Source organism: Gambusia affinis, linkage group LG05 (assembly GCF_019740435.1).
Source record: "Gambusia affinis linkage group LG05, SWU_Gaff_1.0, whole genome shotgun sequence".
Classification (NCBI taxonomy): Eukaryota; Metazoa; Chordata; class Actinopteri; order Cyprinodontiformes; family Poeciliidae; genus Gambusia; species Gambusia affinis.
This window is the reverse complement of record NC_057872.1, coordinates 9,472,591-9,498,801: the sequence shown is the minus strand read 5'-3', so window position 1 is coordinate 9,498,801 and position 26,211 is coordinate 9,472,591. Positions and strand designations below refer to the sequence as shown.

Below are 26,211 nucleotides of genomic sequence, written 5' to 3'. Positions count from 1 at the left end.
TCAGCCGAAGATGTAGAGAGATGGACATTACAATCCCAAACCAGAACAGAGCTGCACAGCAATCTGACAACTTCAGGAAACAATTTCATCTTGAAAGGCATCCCATCGGCAATCATGTCAGAAAGCCTATGGGGAGGCCATCTTCTCCGCCGCTCCCCCCGCCTAGTTTTGGGGTGATATCAAAAAACTGTGCTTCGACTTCAGAGCAGTCATCTTCGAAAGTAAATAACATGCAAGATAAGTGAGTCTACCTGACAACTTTAACAAATGATTGCATCTGTGTTTAAGAGCGGCTGGCCGTGCATTCAAAGAAGAAGAAAAAAAAAGGCAGTGTTCACACGAAGCTCGGTTGCTCAGAAGGACTCGGAGGAGAAGAATAGCGATTCCTGCGGTGATTCTGGGTAATGTACGGGTAAGTGCAGTGCGCTATGGGAGCAAAACAGTGTATAAATCAGCACTTCCAGTCGTTATTGTGCTAATTTCTCACACCTGCCCCTGGGAAGCTTTTTGATTAGCAGCTTCACAGCTGTTGCTCCTCTTGCAGCAGTTTATCTCCATAAGTGATTGCTGATAAATTCTCCTGAGACTGATGCAGAGCTCCTCTGAGATGTAAATGTGAGACTTAAAGAGTGGGCCTGTGAGCAGATTTGAGGGGTGGATCTTTGCTCCTATGGCGCTCATTACTGATATGAGAAAGTCTGATGGCTCGTTCTGTTTCTGAACAAATATCTGCATAAATTAGCGGGGACAGTTTTAATGTACCTAAATTTTAGTATCAAGGTCAGCCAGGTAATACTGACAGCATGGTATGACCCGATTGAAGTTGACCTTCTTTTCTTCCTCAAATCTCATAAACTCGGTATAAAACATTTGTGCAGAAAAATACTTTGTTTGTGCTGCTGTCATTTTTTTTAAAACGTTACTAAGTTTCTGGAGGTCACTGAAGGTCAACCCATTTGTGAAATCCACTGAGCTTTATTTGTGTTGGTTTGTGCTCCCAACATCTGTATTTGTGCTGCTTTTGTTTCCACGATACTTATGAAAGGTCAAAGTCAAAAGTTCAACTAAGCCCCCCACAGTGCAGTTTTTTTTAAAGCTTATTTGTAAAAATCCGACAGACTAAAGGTTTCCAAAATCTAAGTATTTCTGATTGTGAACTACAGAAGATCAAATACAGTCCTTATGTAAATCAGATAATCTCTGCTAACAAAACATTAATATTTTATGGAAAACAACAGGTCAACTTCAGAACTACCTTCTGTCAAACATAGCTTGAAGACCCACACCTTTGCATCTAGGTGAGCTCTTAACGACTTTTTAATAGCTGAGACTGATGATTCTGGTAAAACAATAGATTTTTAACCACTAAATGCACTCAAATTCAATCATTTTTTTGTGATTGTGACACTGCAATAAAAAAATGTGTAGATTATAATTCTTTTTAAATGGTTTCAATAGCGGTGCCAGCAACTGTGAAGGGTGCTGAAATGGTTCTTGAGTGATGGACGACGAGGAAATTTTTAGTGCCTAAAATTCAGCTGCCACATGAAGATATTCTGCATAATCGTTTAAAAATAAGGCTTAAATATCGAGGCAGGACATATAACTTTTTTTATTATTATTATTATTGTCAACAAATACCGCCATAAAACTATAAGGAAGAAATTATTTATCCCATTTACATTTTCCGGCCGTGTACCACAGAACTTCATTATCCTCTAAAGCTATTAAAACCACATGAAAACAGCCACAGCAGAGCAGTAGGTGTCACATTCCTTCATTAACTCGGAGAATAAACTTTGTTTTGCAGTCTGGAGTTGTTTATATGAGACGGTGGATGCACAGAATGTGACCTTGTCCTCATGGATATGTCACCTGCATATTAAACTATAGAAAATGATCTCAGTTTGACCCAGACACGGCAGCTCTCTAATGGTCAGTTCCTCGGCTAATAAGCAACGCAGAAATAAACCAAACATGTTGCGGTGTGAATTTACTTTATAATAATAAAGTTAACACTTCGTAAAGCCAATGCAGGACCGGCCAACTGCACTGATTAAATGTATTTGCTTCTTCAGGAAACGATTGCTACTGCATGAAGCTGGAGTTGGACGCGTTCCCTCACCACTCATCTGAGATGATATTAAAAAAGAAACATGGATGCTTTCTGGAGACTCCAAACAGTCTTTTAGTAGCTCTTGCCGTGGTTCTCCAGGGTCTGCGTTCCATTCTAATGGCTTTTAGAACACTGTTGTGTTCTGACAACAATTCCCTAATGTCAAATCAATTTTAATTTAGAAGTGGTTGCAGGGCATGTCAGCAAATGCATCTTACTGCCTTCAAAGAGATACAATGATGTAGCTTTAATGCTTGAACAATGCTTTTAAGAAATTCCCGCTTTCTTCGGAACAGAAGTGCTCCCCATTTCGGGGGTATTTATGTGCAGATGGATCTAATGAAAGTGACATTGTGCTCAGTGTTGGGCCATTTGGGGATTACGCTTTTTCTTTCAACAACCAGATTTCTTTTAGTTGGGTAGTGTTTTGGAAAGGTTTATGAAATGCTGAAGCATTGTTTGAAATGTTGGAAAAAGGAAACGAGAATCTGATTGGTTGAGAGTTGAATCTATGTCATACAAGGTCATCAGAAGTGAGTTTGAATATGTTCACTGCAAAAACAAAGTCTTACCTAGTGTTTTTGGCCAAGTCTTTGGTGCAAATATGTTATTACATTTGAAACTAACTTAGTATTTTTTCATCAAGAAATATGAGCTTGTTTTAAGTAAACACCTAAAACGGACTACTGCCACTGGTAAAATATTTTTCGGTCCAGAAACTAGACCAAAACTACTTGGTAGAATTTAGTTTGTTTTTTTTTAAGTGTTTGAAGCCCCAAAATTACAAAGTTAATATCACAATCAAAAACACTTTGCAACCAAGATGGTTAAAAGAAACAAGCTAATAAAGTCACTATTCCCCCAAGTTGAGCGTGCAGAGACATGTTGCAAGTATTTACCTCTGGAGGACTAAAACCTGCTAGAAACAAATCCTGGCAAAAGGTGTCGACCCTGAGTCTTTGTGTTAAATGTTACCGTGAGCTTATGTCTGACCTGCTGGAGAGGTTGAGCAGTTCGTGCTTGTCGGAGACGGTGGACTTGTCCTCCAGCTCCCACAGCAACACGTTGATGAGGTGGGAGTTTTTGATGACTATGGGCACCTCCTCAAACATGTTTTCAAAGCCGACGCTGGCCTTCTTCAGGCTGGAGGAACAGAACATGAAGATGATAAAACCACAGGTTATAGTTGGCTTACATTCAATGAACTGTGGTGAGGTACCATTAAAATTCAGGTTGTTAGTCTGCATTTCCACTCAGAAGAGGATGAATGAAAAAACAAATTAGCGGGTAGAATCACATCACTGACAGAAATATGTGCCCTTTGTTAGTAAAGCAGATTAACCATTAAGCAATCTACAGAAGGTATCCACCAACAGTTCTGGTAAAAACAAGCACACCGTCTGTCAACCGAGTTAGAAATATATAAAAGGACATGAGGTTGTTTTAAAGGAGATGGCTTCCATAACAACCAGCCACATTAACCTTTAAACAGAGCTGTTTTTCTACCAAAGTACATTTGCATTCAGTTCCCAGAATCTGCCTTTTACTGTTAAAAAGGTAATGTTTTGCAATGTTACTCCCCACCTGAGAATTGTATCTCATCACTAAAAGAAAAAGGAAAATAAAAACAAATCTTATGCAAGTTGTATTTTGATTTAGACAGTTGCTTAACAGCACATGCCCCTGAAAGGCTCCCCTGCCCCGATCTCCTGGCGACACTAAATTAAATAACTTTGGTTTAAGTTTTGTTAATATCTCATGTACAGCTAATAAACAGAGTTTCAACCCGTTTTCAGAGAAGATCACATGTGCCTCCAGACTTAAGGATGGAGGATTCCAGAAGTGAGTAGTCGGGCGAATAATGGACAAACGAATGGATGGACAAATGGATAATAGACAGATGACTAGATGGAGGGATGGCTGGCAGGATGACAGACAGATAATCAGATGGATGGCTGAAAGGATGAATGCATAAGAAATAACGGCCAAATTAACGGATGGATGGATGATGAACAATCAAATATATTGATGAATGGAGGGAAAGACAGACGGATAAATGGAGTCTTGAGAATGAACCAAGGAGTGCATGGTGAACAAATGGACAGAAGGATGGATGCGTGGGCGGCTACAGAACAGACAGAGAAATATTCATATTCGTCCATGGATGGATAGATGATAGATAGAACAAGAATGGCGAAGAAATAGACATTTGAATGGACGGATGCGTAAGAAATAGTGGGTATATTTACAGATAAATGAATGGATTGAAGAATATTTTGGAAGACAGTTGGACACACTTTTGAGAAAAGCAAGGATGGATGGACACATAAAAAGACATGTGGATTGTGGAAAAGCACTTGGATATCTGGTGGAGAAATGGATGCAAGGACAGACTGGAAACTCTTCAGTCTTCTTGTCCAATATTCATCCAAACCTGGAAGCATTCTACAGTTTTTCTGTCTGCTATAGTCCACTGTGGCGCAAACAAATGTTAAAGATTGGCTTGGTAGATCCTTGCTCTAGGATCAATACACATAACTGCATTATTCTACCTTGTTTACTTTGCCACAGACCAGCATGCCTGTGCCATAAATGGGTAAGAAAAGAATAATGGAATTCTTTTAAGATATTATATTGATTAAAAGTCTTTCATATTCTAAGTAGAGCATCACCTCAGGCAAACTTAAGAAGAGACGCTGACGCACAAAAGTGAGTTTCTGCCTGCAGCTTAGAACAGAGGACAACTCAACTCGGAATAAATTATAAGAGTCTGTAGGAAAAATCCATAGTTACATAAATACTGCTTAGGAATTTGACACAATTATCAATCTGGAGTTCTTTAAAGTATTTGCTGCATTCTGTGACCTTTCCAAATGTCTGCAGCGTGACATAAAATGCTTCCCACAAGAAAACAGAAGGACAGTGCGCTGTACCATAGGCAGGACAAATTACTCAACCATACTGGACACTGGCACACTTAATGTCAAGAGCTCTGTACGTTGGGCCCCACTGGATAAAGTCAAAGGTTCCCTACATGGGAGGACTAATTTGATACTGTAGATTGTGTGCTGAAGTGGACAGTATTGACCACTGCCTGCAGAGCCCAGTGGAGCTGGAGGGAGGTTCAAAGGGATCAGGCCACTCAACTCTTATCTCTCTGATGCTTTTCATTTCAAAAACATGAACAACATTTGCAAGCATACATAACCTCAAATATAGATGAGAAAGATGGAGGGTGTGTGGGGGTTATGCTGACTGAAGCTGATATTGGGGAAAAGACACTTGAAGTTTAACACCTTTGTAGGACAAAAAAATATATACTTGTGGTACTATCGTGATGATGATTAAAAGCAACAATAAGAACTATATTTATTGATTTTATTTTATTTATTTTTTTTAGGTAACTGTGTGGCTGTGACTCAATGGCACAACATCCACCGCTCCACAAACACAAATACTGCTCTAGAAAGTCATTCCCATTTATAACACACTTCTTTAGGACACCAATCGCAAAGAATTGTGAATTGAACCCCTAAGTCGCACACACGGCATTTTAACGCCATTTAATCATATGCAATAGATTAAAAACTTTTGACAAATTTATCACAAAAGATTAATAAATGACACAAATGCCCAACCACAACAATCACTGATATTGTTGCATTACTTGTTAATATTGTAAAAAAACAAACAAACAGAGAAACTACTGTGAATTTGCATCGATATCATTCTTAACCATCATATACCAATCATATGCCTGTTAATAGCACTGATTGTAGCTACAGTAAATCATAGGAAGCTAATGAAAAGCAGAAAGGAGTAGGCTTTCGACTCGTGGCCAAACGCTAGCTCAGGAAAAGACTGGGGGCAAGAAAGACAAAAATATAGAGAAATAAAAGTAATAGAAATAGCAAAGAGCAAAACAACAGTGCTGTTAAAAAGTCCTTTTGTCTGTAAACACACGTTGTAGGAGTCAGAATGCAAATCATAAGGTTCCAAACAGTCCGTCACCTAACGCCTCTGGGGTTTTATTATTGGACAGATAACGCTTGTAATTATCTGACCATGTGCTCCGTGTCCTCACGTGTTTGTGTCTATGTGAGGCCAGCTGCAACCGGACTGCTCCGAACCGCAAAGGAAACAGTCCCCTCATTACGTTCATTTTTAGCTGCAATTTAAAAGCAATTACGATAAGCCTTGAGGTCAGAAAAAGCGTAAACATGGAACATTTGTTCGACGGGCAAGGGCGAGCTGATAAATCATCATCATCTTCATCAGCATCCATCTCCAACTGCCAGTAAATGACTCCCACGTGGATGCGCGGTGCTACATTTGCATCCGCTGAATAAACAGAATCAAGAAGGGGCGAAAAAGCTACGGTTTTAATGGTACATCTCGGTAAGCAATGTTTGTCCATGAGCGGACAAGCAAATGCAGACAAAGGATAGACAAGTGCGTTGTTCTGTGATGTTACTTACCCTTCGGGGGTGAAGTCCTTCTCTTTGCAGATCTCCATGAGCTTCGGGGTGAGTCTGTAGGCTTTCAGGGATAGGGAGCCTTGGGCTGTTTTTATAGGATCTACGATCAGAGAGAGGGGGAAGAAGTTCTTAAACAGAGTCCTGTATAATTAATAAAGTAAATGATCCAACTTTTAATTTCATTGTTTAATGTTTAAGTTTTAAGTGAGCCAGCTTACAACAGAAATACACAATGAGATTTGCACATCAATCAAGCAAAAGGTCTTCGATGTCTACTGGTTGAACTCTTATCAGACATGCCAGAGAGCCAACCAAGCTTATTGTTGCACCGAATGCAATTTTCTGGCCGATACATGATGACGACATCATCACGTATCGGTTGTGTTCCTAACCGTGCATCCCAGTTCTTTAGCCTTGAGGACACTGGTGTCCATTGACTAACCTGTAAAAGTTTTGAGGGTGACAGTTAAAGGCTTGATGACTGTGCTTTGTTCTCCATCGTTTACCATCCAGGATGCCGTCTCTCAGAATCAAGAGTTTCACATTTTCCAAAATGTCTTCATTTACAATATTAAAGAACTGAGGGACTAGTCCCAACTCCTGAAAGACAGCTCCACATCATAATCCCCTCTACACTAAACTTCACAGTTGACACTAATCTCTCAGGAAAGTTCAGTTCGCTTAGCAGCTGTCAAACCCAGTTTGGGTTGCCACACATAGAGAAAGGTTTCATCTCTCCAGAGAATATGTCTAGATTGGTCTAGAGTCCACTTGGTGATATGCTTTATCCCCGGTACCAAATGTTTTGCATCAAAAAGCTATCAGTGTTAGCAATATCACAACAGCAAATGACTGCTTAGAAAAATACAGCATAAAGTCTATTTCAAATGTCACATGTTCACTCTGTGCTTATTGAAAATATATCAGGACAGTGGAAATGACTAACTGTCCGGCTTAACTACATATTTTCTTGATATCAAACATCCTTATTTTGCGATGCTCTTGGTGATGTAAGGCTTAGATACAGCTGCTCAGTGATGGAAGCAAATTCTAAGAACATCTATATCCATTGCTCATGAGCTAATCTGGAGGCCACATGAAGTACAGAAGTCTGGAGCTATTGATTTTGCAGAAGGTTTTGCACAGATTACCTTCAGATAAAATCAGGTAAAACATATTTCTGTTGTAAAAACTTTTTGGGGAAGTATAATGATACTGTGCTACCATGATACATATGTACTTTATTTTAACTTTGATACAGTAAGAATCTCAAACTGGTATGCATTTAATTTCCTGCATATAGTCCCGTCACAATTAGATGTTAAAACAAAGTGCGAACATACAGCTCATTTAATATATCTAAGATTGTTGGAATATGTCAGCTAATGATTCACTATATAGTGAATTTTCAAGGATGCAGCCATGTTCTGTAGATGCCCTTTAACTAAAAGCTTAATGATGAAGTTTCACAGGCTTGCTTTCTAACTTCCTGGCCATTAAACAAGTTCAACTACTGGATCTGCAAATGGAACGTAATGACATGACAATAATAATCAGGATTTGTTTCCGTTAATGAAACACAAAGGTTTGCATCTGCCCTCCGTCCCCAACACCATCAGGCAGACGTTATAATAGCTCAAACACAGAAAGCACTTGGTTCCTGCTGACAGTAAAAGTGGTTCGTTGAAGACTCATTTCGAAATGCTGCTAACGTATTTGTGACAAGGTACAAAAAAGAAGTCTTGAGCCGTCACTCATCTCTAAAGTTTTCTTCAGAGAAACCAGACTTTAAGTTGCACTCTGACTTTGTGTCGCAGCATGTTCGTGGAAGAATACAGTGCCTTGCTAAAGATGTCATACTCCTTGAATGTTTTCTTTTTCTGCCTCTTTACAAATCACCAGCTTCAGCAGATGTTAAAATGTGCACAATTCTACAAAGTTAGAAGGAATATGATGTTTGAGTTTAGTTTTTTAAACAAACAAAAAAAATCTAAAAAATGTGGCATGCATTAATATTCAGTCCCTTTTTTTCTCAAATACTCTCTAAATAAAATCCAACATCATGAATTCCCTTCACTGGTCATCTAAATATGCATCCTGAACACACCAATTCCACATTAACTTATGGCAGAGGAAGGATCATGCTTGAGGACCTAGATACACGTTTCTTCAACAGAAAAGGGTTAAAAAGCAATAAAATAATTCAGATGAAAACAGATTCAGGTTTTAAAATTGCCCAATCAAAGTGGTGCATGTTATGTTAGCCAAGCTCAAAAAAATACCATCAAAAAGGGTTTGTGGTTGTAGCATGACAGAATTTAACTTCTGTGAAGCCAATCCGGTTAATCTAGTGTGTTAATCTAATTTATTCATCTGTGAATACGACTGCCAACGAGCTATTAGCAAAAGATAGATGCTGCACCTCAGAGTTGTTGTGTCTGGATCCCCTTACTTATACGGCGCATGACTCACAAAATGACTTTCTGATAAATGCAGTCTTTAAGGTCTGAAGATTGTTTTTACCACCCTCCACACGTCCTGTTTCTGCAAGTTTTTATTTAAAAGCAATACAACATCCATATGCTCTTCAAAACCTCTGAAAGAGAAGACTAGAAATGAGGAAAAAAGTCACCAAGATTCAAGAAAATGAAAACAGAAAAAAAAAAAGTCAGAGGACTTTCAGAAAGCTTGAAAAACTATTGATGGAGAAAATATTAACCTGTTACAATAAAATCTTTCTGCCTGTTATTGTAATAGAAAGAAATCTAAGATGGTATGAAACATTTCAAAGGCACAAAGTTCCACAAATGATTTTAAACGTAATACACAGTCAAATAAAATTTCTACAATAATTATCCAGGCAATTCATAAAAACTAGATGCAAGCTATGAGTTTTGTCTCTTTATGCAGCTGGTGCAATAAATGAGATTCAACCAACTGAGAGTGAGCAGGTTACAATTTGCCTGAAGTTTTTGAGTTATTTATTCACTTTCCCAAAATGTCAGCCGTGACAAGCTATTTGCCTGCAGATTCGCCAGTCGAAATAAAGACTGACAGTTGACAGCAGGTCTCAGTTGTTCCCCGGTGAGAGCAGAAAAGGCCAACAGGAGGATTGCTCCTTTAAATCCACAGGAAGTGTGCTGGCTGAATTAAAATACTGAGTGATCCTGATTGAACTCTAAAGAGCCTCTTGAATTCGGACACAAAGCCTTGATCTTTTTCTGCAAACAAAGACCCGTTTCTTGCATGTGCTGCACAGGTAATTTTATGCATTAGTCCTGTTGGTCAGTATGCAAGAAAAACAGAATGCACTTATGTTTGATCTGCAAATGTCAAAAAGAGACTCAGATCAGGACAACCAAGAGCACAGAATAAAGTCTGAAGGAAAATGCCTGTTGCTTCCAAATAACACGGATTAGGTGGAGAGCTGTTGCTCACTGCTCCCCCAAATAATCAAATAAGAGCATCTTAAAAGCATTTTACATGTTCCCAATCTAATTTTAAGATTGATCCTGATTTGATACAGAATCTAAGTTTATAATTGAAAATGTTATTTATTTCAGTTATTCTGATCAAATGATATAACACATGATTCAATAAACAGTGCAATATTTAACCATTTATATTGATAACATTTTATTGTTTGTGGTTTACAGGAATTGAAAACCAAAAATTCAGTTTCACAAAAAATTAATATATAATATTAAATTGCTAAGAAAACATTTTTTTTTATTATTATTAGAACTGTGCCATTGCCAGTTGACGTAGTGGAAAGTTGAGTTGAAGAAAAATGTCATCTAAAAAAAAGATGCACTACTAACAGGTGCAGCAAAATCCTGCAGAGTGGATTTTGAAGCAAAGTTCATGTGACAGTATAGGATAGTGGTTCCCAAAGTGTGGGGCGCGCCCCCTAGGGTGGGTGCAGTGCCATTGCAGGTGGGGCGTGGGAAGCAGTATGGATAAATAAAAAAAAAAGAACAGTAACACAAAAGTGTTTCACTTCAGTGGTCTGAAAACAAAATATGTGTATAGGTTTATGTCTGGTTGAACGATGTGTGTGCTCAGTTGATTTTTTTTTTCTTTTTGGGGGGGATTTTATTGTAATAAATAGGGGGGCCCAGAAATTCTTTGGGAATCACTGGTTTAGGAGAAACTTACAAGCTGCAGATTGCAGCTGGCGCCTGCAAACCCAGACATATCCAAACAACTACAGTAGAATCTTACCTGGACTAAAACATTTTGTATATTATTTGGAAATCTTACTCCTGGTTTATGGAGAAAGAGTGAAGAGGATCCAAGAATCTCGAGGTTCAGATTGAGGTTTCCACAGTCGTGTATTAAGCTATGGTTTTAAGTCAGAGTCTGCGTTTTCTAACAGGAGATATTAGGTGACTTAAACCTTCATTTTATTGACCAGATGTATTGAGACGCCAGTTTCATTTTCCTCGATGACTCAGAAGCTGCTCACGCTGTTTTATAGAACTTGATATCACTGTGCTTGACAGGCCAGCCAGCTTCCCTGACCTAAACCCCTTAGAAACTCTGAGGTTTTGTCTAGAGAAAAGTGAGACACCACATCCAACCACTCCGTGGTGTGGCCGTGAATATTGACAGGAGAGTAGGGGCCTAAGTAGGAGGAGGTGTGGCCAACGTTTCAATTATGTTTGCAAAGACAATCAGCAATAGAAAACTTGGAGGTTTTGGTTTTGATGGACTCAAATAAACCCAGATATTTCATTTTGTATTAAGGACAAATAAAGTGTCACGCAGATAAGATTAAAGCCTGAAATGTATTATTATGGCTGACTCAAATAGACCCGGATATTTAATTTTGTCTTATAGAAATTCTTTGCTGATGCAATCATAATGGAAACGATTCAGATAAGCCGATGAGTTTCTACTCTGTACAGATCTATCTATTTTATTTTCATTTTTCTTCCAAGTTTATATTTAGATAAAAGGTGTACACCAATATCCAGGCATGAACTTTACTGGACAGGAAAACCCAAACAAAGAATAAAAGGCAATACATGGCTTGTACCATCCCTCACGTGGTTCCAAAAAACAAGGAGGAAGTACACAGAGTCTGCTAATGGAGACGGAACCGGTCAGATCCGGTCAAAGCCATGCCCATGGAGAAGCGGCTTTAGATACATCTACAGGACGGTGAAGCACAATCTCCAGTTCTGCTTGACATTTAGAGAAAGTGATAATTTCATTAAAAACTAATCAGTTTCTCAGTCAAAGTACCTTCAAAACATAAACCTCTAATTACCCTTGTGTGTCCATGTCAACCTCATCGATAAACCAAACTGACTTGTTCAACGTATTTACCCAACTGGTTTCAACCTGTCGTCCTGTACAGGCACCGGACACCGGATCGGTTGGTTGGCTGATCGATTCTTTCATCGGTATAAAATGACCGGTGAGCTAATGACAGAGAACTAAAAAAAAAAAAAAGCAATCGATGCCTGTTTCCCCTTTGACTTTAAGCAGAGATAATGTAAATTCCTTTGGGGTGCTTTGATCCGTTAAGTGCTGCATTATTGATTGACATTAGCGGGAGGCCTCTTTTAGAATGAGAAAAGGCTGCGGTGCCCCGCTGCCAGAGCCACCGGCTGGCAGGACCAGTCACAGACTTGCAACTGGAAAATTCTTCTAATCTATCTTGTGCCTGTCAAGTTCTACCTTTTAAAATTATTTTCAAAGTTTGCTGGTAAAACTCAAAGCAGTCGTTTTGTTTTTTTTTTTAAGAAAGATGGCAGTTCTGTTTTTGTCTTTCACCTGAAAAGTAAAAGACAAACACTGTGAAAGTAAAAATCTGCCTTCATCAAAGATTTCTAATCTGTTAGCTTCCTGTGTCACGATGACAACTTTTCTTTTGCTGCTCATAAACCTGAGGGGAATAAAACTCAACAAAGACAGAAGTTTGCTGCATGATCAAAAATTAAAGCCTGGTGTCCAAATGTGACAACATGTCTCCAACTCTTGAAGTGTTTTATCTGCGTCAGAGTTGCGTACCAAACGGCTAACTGATGAACGCTTTTATCTAATTAGCCATCAATATCCACGGGATTTATGTAAAATACTGCCTCTGAACTCAGCCACTTGGAGTGGTCATCAATTACCATTCATTTAGAAATAGGGGGGTTTAAGACCAACACGGTTTATTGGTGGAAGGCTTTCATTTTCTGTACTGTTGGTTTAAATACTGTCTGGAAAATTACCATCCTTTGTAGTTGTATTGTCATGTGACAGTTACAAGCAGCTCTTAAAGACTTTCACGAAGAAGTTCATGGAGGCACATTATGTCTATTAGTGTCATGTTATTGGCAAGGAGCCACACAGTTAATCCTGTTTATGTCTTCCTTCTTCCCTCTCTGTGGCTGACCTTACTTAAAGGTTAACAGTACCTTACCCACAACATTTCTTCACTAGTGCGACTCCCATACATGTCACATTGAAGGGGTTGGAGAAGACGGCGCTTGCCTGCCAGACTGAGGATGTCGGATTAAGCAAGGGGGAGGGGAAAAAGGAAAAAAAAAAACGTATTTCGTTAGTGTAATTACTGTGTCACTCATCTACTCCCAAAACCCCAGCAATTAATTTCCGAGTCCTGTTCTGTGTCATGGGTGTCTTAGCAAAGAAATATTTGGTGTGTCTGTCAAACTTCTTTTTATTTCCAATTGATGAGCTGTTTTATTAGCCTCTGACCAGTTGACTTTTGACCCACTGCCCTCAGCCTCCATGATTCTGGAGTCTTAATTCTTTCCTGTATGTGTGTTGTGTACAGCTATTCCTCGCTGCTCATCAGAATTTGGCGAGTGTGCATATTTAGACTGACATAAGGTCGTTCTGAGATCATACTTTTGCAAAAAAACATGATTGCAGTCATTGCCTTGAGCAGATACAAAGTTATGAGGGGAACAGGAGAATAAGCAGCACCCTCACTCACTCTACCACTCTATTAACTAGTCAGTGTGAAAATGTTTCCAAAAATATTTGGAAAGAGTCGTCAACCACAAGAGCAATATGTTTTATGTAAATTTCTTTATAGATCAAGACAAAATGGAGCTTAGTTGTAAAGTGGAAGTGACACTACTAGATTTTTTAAATTAAAAATCCAAAAAGTGTGTGTTGTATATTAATATACAAACTACCATCAGGAGTCGCCTTATGCCTAGCTCAAATGAAAAGATTTTTATGTTGATTTTTGTCCTATTTCCCCCTTCCGACAATCTCAAAGATGCCCTGAATATCAAGATGACCCTAAAGCTGATCTGCAGAGATATCCCTGGTATGTTAAGAGAAATCTGATTGACTCGGAAGGTTGTCTTTTTGTATTTATTTATTTTTTTCAATTAACCATAGCGCACAAGCATTCGCCATTGCTTCTTCTCAGTGGGACATGTTTGTTTACTCTGAACTCACGTTTGGTGTTGAGAGGTTTGCCGAGATTTTTTTGTCTAACATCTGAATACTGATGAGTGAAATTGGTTCGTGTGTGGAGCGTTGCTCCTGTCATGTGGCTCGACATCACATGTTGTACAGCCAAACCTAAGACTTCTTATTATCATGGTATGGTGTCAGATTTTGAAAATCGGCCTTAAAATCTTGCAGTGTCAACCAGGCATTAGTAGTAAACTGAGTCTACATTTGTCCCTATAAATGTGGCTGCTCTACAAAGGTTTGACAGAAAACATTAGTTAATAAACCGCATCATTTGTCCAACACCCACAATCCTATGCATGGTTGAAAATAAAGACGTATCATAAAATATGATGGTGGTGGCAGTCTGCTTTGGAGGAAGAGTGCTTTACTTAACAAGAGAGATAGCTACTGACCAGACGTGATTGAAAGATGGACGGGGTAAAAAGAATGCAAACCTGGAAGAAAATCTGTTTTGTATCTTGCAAAAGACAAACATCAAATTCCAGTGGGAAACGACCCGAAACATAAAGCAACAATGGGCAACAATTTCCGTCTCTAAATGTAAAAAGCAGGTTGAATAAAATCTCCAAAGACTTTCAGCTATTATTGCAGCACAAGGTGGTTTGATAAAGGTTGGACTAACAGGGGGTGAATACAAATGCATGCAATGCTTTATCTTTTTCTTTTTTGTGTGAATAAAAAATGATAAAGCGTGGCAGAATGAAGTGTTTCTTTCTACTCCTATTATATTAATATCTTGAAAGGCTCTTTATCTGCAACCATCAAAATGACAGATATTTTTCTGAAATATCTATTATCCAAAACTGAAAATTGCTCTTCTTACATTTAAAACCAGAACACAATATATTAGTACCTTTCTCTGGTTGTATTCTTAGATAATAGAGATCAAAAGACACTAAATTTGTCCTGAGGTTCTTTAATCATTGCCTGACAATGAACACTAAATGACTTTCCTCAATTCTCTTGTGGAAGCCAAGGAAAATACAGCATACCAAATCCAAACAAGCCTCGTAATTTTAACCTGTATGTTAGTTTCCGTCTTTTCTCTCCACAAGTTGTTCCTTAAAGACTCAACAATACATCTTGGAGTTAAGGTACAGATCTAAACTGCTGCTGACCTACTCTTAAGGAACTGTTTTCCATCTGCATGAACTTGTTTATTAGTGGCCGATTATGAATTGGTACCTGACAAGTGCATACCACCACAGTACATCTCACCTCTGTGTTCTTGCTCTATACTTGGTCAATATAACACTTCCTCTTGCTGAGAGCAATAGATTGAACCTGACTAGCACATGTAGGCATTAACTCCGTTGACCGATGCTTGAACCCGGCTTCGCCATGTAAGCAAATCCCATTTTTCCAACATCGTTCGTCTCCGTTACATTGATCTTTTTAAATTACAAGCATGCAATGATTGGTTCCGTCATTGCTTCGATTCCGTGTTTGGATTATGTTTTTGACCTCTTCAAAATGGACCATCTGTTGTGACAAATGTCAATTGCATTGATTTGAACACTTTAACCTTCAGTGCGGGACTACTCACCATAGATCAGAACAACAGACTCCTCGATGGCGTGTTGGTAGCTGAACTGGGAGTCTAGCAGAGCTCGGCTGACAAAGGAGCCGTAGTAGGTGGACTGGTACCAGCCCACATGCAGATGGTCAATGTTGACGTGACGCAGGGAACGCATCATCTCCATCTGGTACTGGACTAGAGGAAGAAAGAAAGGACAGAGGTGGAAACCATGAGTGATGAGGAGGAAACTAGGAGGAATGGAGGAAACTTTTACTGGAATCCGAACTCATTTTGTTTGGATCTTTAATTAGATAGTGGCCATCTGGAAGTGGACACGGAGTATAAACAGAGGGATAAAAAGTGAGAAAGAGAAATATGGTGAAATAAATTAGCAGCTCAGATGTGAAGGACAAACATGTTAAAACTAAGCAAATGAAAGGCTGCATCTTCTCTCAACAAGTGATTGTGGGGATTCAGATCCTAGACAGATACACTGGCATGTTTCAGCTCCTGGGCAGGAGGCTAGATACATTATAGAGAGTCTTTTCATTATGGCGGACACCTCCTAGCTTAAAACACAAACACCCGTCCTCATTGGCTTTAAATAACAGCCAAGGCTAGCGAGCAAAACAGTATCTGTTGTGGGCTGGCTGGAGGAGGTTGATAAATCAGGACTTGATTGGGCAGCTGTGGCCTCTAAACCCCCCGTCTGTAGAGTATAACCCTATCCTGCTGAGGCTGTTAACAAGAACAAAGTGGAAGGGTGGAGGAGAGGGAAGGTGAGGCACTCAGGGTAAAAAGAACAAAGATGGAGAGTGGTAGGACAGCTGGAAGAGTGGAGGAAGGTGTTAAAGAGGAGAAAAATTAGATCAATGAAAGGGGAGATGTACAAAAGAAAAGGGGAAGACTGATCTTCTTTGCTGACCTGAATCTGAACTCATTGGTTATTTTATGCTAAGCAGGTAGAGCTTCACTAGATCACTTGACAAAGTGGGGATTCAAAGACTTAGACATGTTTTTAAAAGAAAATAAGCCTGATAAAATGCAAATAATATCTTCATTTCTTGTCTGCTGCAACACGTCTACACAAACAGCCGCCATGGGCCAAACATCGGTTTACTGTCTAATGACTCTTGACAGAGCACAATGCTAAAAGTCTCCTCTTCCAGCACAACATTGCCACTCTGAACAACAACCTCTCCAGGTCTGGAGGACAGGACGGGGACGGCCGTGCACACAGACCTCCTTTTCATGCACTGTCGTGCGGGGGAGGGCTGGATGCAACAATCTATCCTTTTAATCTCACCTTTTATTTAGAGATTGACATGGTCCAGGAGACAAAAATACGCGTGGTGAATGGACAGGAGAATACAAGGCAGGGGCAGGGACGGAGGACGACACGGTGTATGAGGGACAGGAGAGGGAGTGTAATTCAAACCACAAGAGGCGTTTGTGTCGGGGGAAAAAGGTTCTGGTAGTGGATGCATTTCTTGTAGAGTGGATCAACAAAGCCAGACCTTTAGATACTTTGAAACGAGACTTAGGACATTATGAAAACATGCAATTGCATTATTATTTCTGAATGCTCTCTGTGAGCTTTAGCACATTGTTTAGTAAAATAATTGATCAAGTGTTGGTTTCAAAGGCAGGGATTCAATCATTACATTGGCTAATGTAATGATTGAATGCTGTTATTCCTTGTCAAAGTAAAATTTCCAACTTTTCAACATTGAATTTCCAATACAACTGCATTCGATGTAAGTGCCGTTAAAAACTCTGAGATTTCACTTTCCGCACACAGAAAGGGAGAAGACAGCATCAAGTACTTGCTTTTGAATGTTTTATATAGATGTTTTAGTATAAATGCAAGGAAACATTTGAGTATTCCTGCAAGCTGTTTACTGGGTAATACTGAATCAACTAACTTTAACCACATTTAAGCAAGCTTTAGACAACTCTGGTTTGTTTTCTGCAACTTGTTACCAGCATTGTAGCTAAAGCCAATAGTAATACTTTTGCAAGAAACTTAAACATGGGGGGGAAAAGTGCTGGAGGGTCTTTGACAGCGATTGGATTACATGATTTTACATATTTATGCAATAAAGCATTTGAACCTAACCTTTACCTAATTTTCACTGACCTAAAAAAACAAATCTCTTCAAAAGACCATACTGTTTATTCAATCATTTGAAGAATAAAACAGAGGTTTCTTTTAATTTTTATACATTGTTAAACAAGTAAGAAAAAAAATAATCTAAATTTTTGGCATTCATTCCATCTATCTGCAATCAGAAGTAACCAAGCAAGAATTGGATGAATTTTATTTGTGTATTCTGCATTTGAGGACGAGATGAAAGAGCCGATGAATAACATTCCCGCAAAGAAATAGGTGATGGCTAAAAAAAAGAAACAGGAAAAGAAAGGACGAAGGTAACAAAACACCGTGTGAAAACGTGGAAGTGACAGACTGAGAGTGGGTCTGCTGGAGAGGGGCCCGGAATATGTCCAGACTCCTCAGCGGACTAAAACAGAGCTCAGTGGAGGGGGGAGGCATCCTGCGCTCTAACCACCCCATTTGTCTTGGCACTTCTGCTTCTCTCAGTAGGAGTTCTTACCTCTCAGTCGCCACTGAAGCGTACACCTGGCCCAACACCCCATCATTAGCAGGGAAATTGGGCACAAACTCCCAGACAGAAACTGAAGGCTGAGCGACTGACAACAGCAGGGAGAAAACCACAGACTGTTTATTCCAGTCAGCATAGTTGTTTATAACCTTAACTCTAATGAGCAGAGGACTGCCTTATGTTTTATTTTGAAAAAAAGTATAAAACAATGACTTCACTTTTACAGTATTACTGCAGTGCTTCTTTTTGTATTTGCCCATTTTACAACCTTTCTAATACAAAAACAACAACCCAGTAAACGGCACTGGTCTTTTCATTTGCCAATCTGCAAGGTAAGCTGGAACACATTGAAGAGTTGCTTGAGTACTCTCAAAGTAACACTCTAAAATGATTTTAGAGAGGACTATATGACTGCAATTTAAATCTTTGGAGGCACTGCAAGTCGATTTAAAGAAAACTAGTAATTAAGAAGAAGTGTTATTTACAGCTAATTACCGCATTTCTAGAGGATACTTATTTAAAGAGCAGTGATGTGCGTTTAAATGGCATTCCTACCAAAACAGGGTAAAAATATAAAGCAACTATTCCATCTATCAAGCCTTTACTAAATCATAACTTGTAGTATTAGTCCATGTAAAGCCTTTTCTTTATCCATCTGATCATTAGTCTATACAGAGAGGCCTCACAGTCCCTCACCGTTTCATTAAGTCATCTTAGACAAACAAAAATAAGAAGTTGTGCTTTCTTTAAAATTGTTCAACTGAAAAGCTGGGTCAAAATACTTCTGTGTATCCTTGAGACGTAAAAAAAAGTTGTTTTTTTTCTCGAGCTCTGACGTGAAATTGCAGAATGTGCTGTGAAGAGACATTGATCTGGCGAAGGTTATAAACAACCTTTTGAAGTGGTGAGATTTCTACAGCACAGAAAAAAAGATTACTGAACAGTTAACTATTTACTTTACTTTGAATTTGAGAACAAACTAATAACATGCATCCACGCTGCAAAGACCAACCTAGGACATAAACACGTTGCTCTTGCTTTATTGAAATGAATTACATCTCTGTGCAGCCAATGATAAAGCATGCAGCTAGTCCTACAGGTTGGAAACTCAACTGAGTACCACTGATCACATCAGAGGGAAATTGAAAAGGCTGCCTATAGCCTTGGGTTACAGTCGTGAGAGCCAAAAAGCTTGATTTATATCTCATTACACACCAGCCGAGGTATTCTCTCTACTGGAGGTGAGCTGAAAAACACCGACTAATAAGCTACAAGCTGGCGCTGAACCAGACAGGAGGAAGGACATATTACGTTTTCTTGCTCTGTAATTTGACGTGTCATAAATGATAAAGGGGGATATAAGATTTTTTTTTTTTTTCCACTTGCATTATCTAGTGTTGTGTAATAGGTTCCAATGGAGGTCCCATGCTGTCCAGTCCGTTGTGGTTAGCTGAAATAGGGAAAGGGAAAGAAAAAAAAAAAAGAGAACAGATGGGCATCCTGAATGAATGGCATATCAATAGAAGTAGGTGAACGAGGCTGATAAAATACCCAGGCTATTACACCTAGTGTAAAGCTGGGTTTGTGTTTGCTCCCCACCTGGGGAGGGCATAGCAGTAGGATCAAACAGAACAGGCTGACAGGAGCACCGGGGTGCCTAAGGGCAAGACTTTGCAGTGAAATCTGGGGCACTTCCACTTTTAAGACGGCTACTTTGGCACAAACACCCAACCTAAATACTGCTCCTGACCAAGTACAACTATTTTTATAGAAACTGTAGCCTTATTTTCAAAACACTTCGAGGAACACAGATGTTTTCTTCCTGTCAGTGTGTAACCCAGAGGATGTTTTGCCTCTGAACCACAAACTGAAGTGGTTTGACTCTCCTAATGGTCGACTTTAGTAAGGATTAGCTGACTCTGCTGCTTGACGGTGTGTTGCGGTAATTAAAAAGAAATAAAAAACAAAACAATAAAAACACACCAGGTGTCATACAGATGATTTCTTTCCATCAATGTACATTAGAAAGGGCGAGGTTAAGTGTGTAGAAATGGAAAAGCTCTATGGACTTCAGCCATAGGTAGTTTCTCAGGCAGCAGTGATGCTCAGAGGATAAAACCAATTTAAAACCACCTATGTGTTTTGACCTTTATAATAGCTAATGCAATCAGAATTTTATGAGCAAAACTCTGTAGCATCTGCCGAGTCCCACTCCACACTGCTTTTAATTGTACACTGCCGACGTCTTGTTGGAAAGTCGTTGTCACACTACCTCCAATCTTGCCACGCATGTTGGAATATTGAAAATGCTTCAGAGGGATTTAAAGTAGGTAAAATAAAGAGCGTTGTGTAAAACATCAAGTTCTGTCTCGTCTTAAGTTGTGGTTGTCCCCTTGTTCTGAACAGGCTACTTAGTTAGAGGCTCCTATTTGCAGGTTTATGTTAAGTGTTTAGTAAGTATAAAAGAGGTTTGAATTTCATGAAAAGAGAAGATACTTTCATCAAAACAATCCATTCTGCCACATAACAGCAAACATGCAAGAATGGTTTAAAGAACTGACTGTTGCTCTAGGCTCAAGTTGCAGGCGTTTTAGTTTGGCTACATTATGTTTTTTAGCATCCAAATACATCTGGAGGTCTAACAGCGGTCACATAACCTCAAACTAGCTCATCGCTAAATATTCGATAGTTCACAAGTATACAGCGGTCCAGTGTATTATGTGACGGATGTTGTAAATTGGTCCAGACTGGGAAGGTATGATGGTCACATTCAGTTTCTACAAGTGTGCTAGAACCAATTAAGTACGCTGCAAAGTGGAGGGAGAACAGGCTGACTCAGCAGACAAAGACCCCGGCAGATTGGAGCCAGACCCAGTACCTGAGGCAATTATTTGCCCGCGACATGTCAATAAGTTGATGATACTCGGTGCAGACAAGTTGGTTAAAATATTCATGAATTCTGCTCAGAGAATCCTAATTTTATACCGGGTTGTATTCTCCCTACAGCTTTCACAAGAAAGTCAAGCAGACAGACAAGCTTTCAAACAAACCACTACACACTGTACTCAGGTCAGGAAAAAAATTAAACAAACAAAAAGGCATGCAGACAATCAAATGACTTTCAGCCTGATAACTGAACTTAGATTTAGTTGGCTGAGGAGACAACAGGCTATTGGCAGTCAGCCAGCTCATCCACCTGAGATCTAATGCAAAGCAGAGAGCCTAGTAAATGCCACAGGATCACTACCTTGTTTTTTCATAAACTATGAATTATAGGTTAAGAAAAACGTAGAAAAACATTCTCAGACATACACATGTGTGTATATCATGATATACTGAAGTTGAAAAGCCAGTAGGGATCTCAGTCTGTGGAGTGACATGACAAATGCCCAAAAAGATTATCTTTAGAGCTGTATATAAAAACAACTCCTGAAAAGAATACAGAAATGTTAAAAACTGTTTTAGAGGATGCAATTAGGGCTGAAAAGATTCCTCAAATGATTCGAGTACCTCGCTTATTAAAATTCCTCGAGGAAAATTTACTTGCCTCGAAGCTTCATTAATTTATGTTTTATTATTTAGCGCACCGTGTTCCGGCTGGGACATTATTTGTGTTGTGCGGAGCTTTGACTTCTGCCTCCGAGTTGATGAATGCTAAGTGTTAGCGGCATAATGTTCAATTTTCAAGTTGGACATTATGCCGTGGGGATTTTATTGATTGCATTATAGATTGATGATAATGCCCGGGTTTTCATCGTTTTTGGGGGACCAGTAAGCATCCTTAAAGTGACTGGCACGATGCCTGGAGTACGGCAGCCTTTCTCCTCCAGGAGCTGCTGGTTGAAAGTGAACAGCGGAAAGAGCGCAGCAGGAGTATTTATACAGGTGAGTGGATAGACTGAGCACGGCGGGCGGCTGAGTAGTTGATGGTTACAGTGTACAGTAAGTGTAACTTAACGGACGAACAGCACGATAAATTTCGTATCATCCCGGTCTCAACAAACGGGTGACGGAAACCATCATGGCGGTACATGGCTGGTAGATGACTTTCTGAGTGTGACGAACGAAGGTGCCGTAAATATTGCCTGGTGTATTTCCTCCCCTCCACCACCATTTTACGTTCATTCGCTCGCCTGCTCCCCCATCACCCCAAGCCCTCCATTTCCAGACGACATTTCCCGTATTCTTAAACCCAAAGCTTGACAGGTATGGGGCAAAGTGAGAATTTATCTACTAAACTGACTAGAGATGAATACATAAACTAAAAGCTGGAGTATAGACATTTTTTATAAGCGTATTTGTGAGCTTACCTCTTTTATTATGAAATTGAACATAATTTCAGATCTTTGTATAACTTTTCTTCGGGTTAACTTAGAAAGTGAGCTATTACTGTTACAAGTTAATTTTTTTAAACTGCAAAAAAGTAACTGTTGGAGATGCTCAAAAATGAAAAATTGGACCGATATTGATATTTCATAGTAATACTGGTGTTATGTCAGATTTACCATTATTTTATTTTATCAGCTTACTCGATTAATAGTAAGAATAATCGATGGATAACTCGATTACTAAAATATTCTTTTGCAAAAGCCCAAAATGCTAATAGTTACACACGCAGCAAGAAGCACTAATGGAGAAACAGGGTTGATGAAAATATAGATTTATGACAACTGATATTTTACCAATATTCTTCTTACAATCAAATTATTTTCCAATATCTTCCAGCTGTAATTGTGTGTTGACAAACACAACACCACGTAGTTTTATTGTATTTTCTTATGTATTGACAATAACATTAGGTTACTTGCTAACAGGGGTGCGTGATATGGATTTCAGTTTTATCATTATATTTTGCGAGCCAGGAGATGTTGAAAGGGATAACAGTGACGATTAGAACTATTAAATACTTTGGTAATTGTACGTCACAGAAATCGCAGCCCCAAAAACAAATAATGCTCTTGAAAATCCTTCCCATTTATTATGTGCTTCTTTGGGTCACCAGTCACATACAGAAGTGTGATTTGTAACACTAAAATGTACACACTAACTGTATTTCTACATTTATTGACGCTTTCATTGAACAAACAGTGGAAAGAACACTAAAACTAAGAATCCTGACAATAAGGAAAGTTTTGGACGGTTTTAAACATTGACTGGAATTTATAGTGATAATGGAAAATCAAAAATTCTTCTAAGAAATTTATCACAATAAATTATATATGATGCGATAAATTTACACCCCTTCTTGCTTTACTCAAGATAATCGAACACCAACCAATGCCTCGAAAGGGACAGCAGTTCTGTTAAAGTCATAGTGACTCTAACCAAGCAGCCATTGTATATGCAGTAACTGAATTTGATAACATTACGACAGGGCATCTTTTGTGGCAACCAAGTATTGGGTTTCAAAATGCAGGGCAGGATTAGACAACCTTCATAGTATTTTTCAAAAGACTCAAATGACACTTTCACTCATGCATTATGAGGGCAGGTGGCAATATTCTGTCAACGACGGCAGCATTGGGTCGAGAACAGTCAATTTAACAATATCATCAAGGCGAGGAGGAGGTCCGAGAATGCGCCGCCGTTTGCTTTTTCTCATTCATTTCTGCTGCCCCGCTGCCTTTCCAATCAATCAATCTGGTTCCCGAGGCCAGACTGGGGATGAGTCTGCCCATTCCCCTAGTGCCTTCTGACTGTATGTGTGCAAGTGTGTGGGAGACGGCGAAATGAGCAGGAATGGTATGCTTGCATGTGACGGAGACAAAGGGAGTGAGTGTTCAAAGGGGAGCGTGTAAAACCATGACAACACGCTAGAAGGGGGGGCAGGTTTGATGTGTGCAGCCTGAAAATGGCCTCTGCTGTATGTGCGCGCTGTCCGTCAGCGCTTGTGTATCTGCAGCGGCGGCCGTTATTAGCCAGAAGCAAAACTTCTCACCCTGGGTAGTAATGTTAATAGTTACAATCAACAGCAGCACCATGGGCGTGAGCAAACCGCACAGCTTATGCTGCAATACTCAATGACACAGGAGGTGAACTGAGATGGACCTCGCAAGATGCTGCAGGCCACAGCGACTGTGTGCAGGCGGCGAGAAGTGTTCTGGTGTGTGCTCGGGTCTGAATGCGAGGGTACACATAACTGCGTGTCACAACACATTCTAATCACCACTTTGACAGGGCTGACGAGGGCCTTGCCTGGAAAGCATTGGGCAGTTTAAGACACGCACGCACACGAACGCGGGCCAGAGTTGATATCCACCGAGGTCGAGTGGAGCAGAAGAGCCATAGAACAGTCTGGAACTTGGAGAGCTGTATTTCCTTTGCCCTCCGTTTCCTGCCTCTATTTTCTGAATGTAGTGAGTGGGGCGGGAAACAGAAAATCAACAGCTGAGAAGGGGGACAGATGGGCCAACCAGATTTGAATTAAAAATAATTAGAATTTTGTTTATTTTGATCCCTTATTTGCCTCATTTCTGCCCCTCCCCCTTTATTTCCCCTTCTGTCATCACAACGGTCGCAACACTGGCAATGTGCTTTAAGATCTCAGCCACTGTCGTCTAATTTAGATATGGGGATTTCAGACAACCAGTGCTGAACTGATGCTCAGCTTATAAAAAAGGATTTGATGATTAAAGATGATCAGTTGTGTTATAGTGGTCCATAAAAAAATGTAGTGAAGTTTTCATATTGACACCGTACAGCTTGTTTCTATGTTGACTCTCCTGCACAGGATAAAATGACAGATCGTGCTGTAAAAGTATGATCCCGGTCTCTGTGAAAAGGGAGCTGGTAGGCAGATTCATTGGACACTTTATTAGTTACACCTTACCGCTGCTGGACTCGGCTAACTTTATGTGCTGTTGCCTCAGAAACTACACACTCAGAGTGTCATCAGAGCTACTCGGTAGAGTTTAGACTGGATTTTTGCATTGCTGACCAGTAAACCCCCAAAACAGGAAGAACATTGTCGAATCATATTCATCTCCACAAACATCGGCAATTTTATGACATGAACCTGGACACAATCTTCAAAAAAAAAAAACACAAAAAAAAATAAAACAATTGGCAATTTGTGAAACCTTTGTTCGGAAACTCGTGGAGATTGTAATAATCTTAGAATTGGAAGAATGATTCATTTCTAAGTCTTGCTACTGCACTGAAGATATTTTTGAGATGATTTTTTTTCTTTTTGTTTTGGACGTAAATTGAATTACGGTAGTTTTCCAGAAAAGTCTGACCACTATCTTGGTTGATGAAATTATTGCATGTTGCACATGAAATGTAATAACATTTGTAGGTTTGTTATTTTAAAAGAAAATGTCAAGTCAGCTGGTACTATCAATTTTCAGACATTGTCAAAGCTGCCATAAAGTTTAGACACCAATACCAACAAAGATTTCTCCACTAACCATTGAGAATGGTATTAATATAAACATACAAAAAAATAACTTTAAATCTAAATCAGTCAGGGTTATGAATAATGTAAGAAAATATAAGTATTTCTACTTTGTAATGACTGAAAGAGTCTGGTTTACTCCTTATGCTTGATTATATCCCGACTACGCCACATATAAACTCCCTTTGGTCCAAATGAACAGAAACTCCATACGTGGCAGCATCTTAAAGTCTCAGTCGGGTTAATATCGGAACACTGCCTTGCATGTTAACAAACCCCCCGACAGCAAACGGACAAGCTGTTTCAGGAAACTGAAAAGACCAATTCCGTTTTCGGGGCTGGAATTGTGTGCTTGAGAAGCTCAGAGGCTTACAGCAAATCATGCACATGGTAGATCTTTATTAATACTTTAAAGCCAAAAACAAAAAATAACAAAAATGTTTAGGCGCATTACAATTTAAAGACATTTCATTCTACCAGTGTTCTGCTAAGTGAAGAACGGTGTAGTCCCACGGCAGCTCTTATTTCTCCTTCTATCTTACTCTCAGGACTCGGCACATCACCTCTAATTTAATGAGTCTAAACTCTTGACCCATTCATTCAGCACAGCTGAAGCCACACTTTAA

The 26,211-nt window shown here is 39.4% G+C and overlaps 1 protein-coding gene across 1 annotated transcript in view; it reads right to left on the bottom strand.

Annotated features, from left to right (window-relative positions):
• LOC122831602 (eukaryotic translation initiation factor 3 subunit H) overlaps positions 1-26,211 on the bottom strand; it is a 70,643-nt gene that overhangs the window by 18,302 nt on the left and 26,130 nt on the right. Inside the window, exons 3-5 of the mRNA XM_044117900.1 lie at positions 15,593-15,760; positions 6,595-6,694; positions 3,110-3,259 (exon numbers count right to left, since the gene is read on the bottom strand). Of these exons, the coding sequence (XP_043973835.1) occupies positions 3,110-3,259; positions 6,595-6,694; positions 15,593-15,760 (418 nt within the window). The remainder of the gene's footprint in view (positions 1-3,109; positions 3,260-6,594; positions 6,695-15,592; positions 15,761-26,211) is intronic.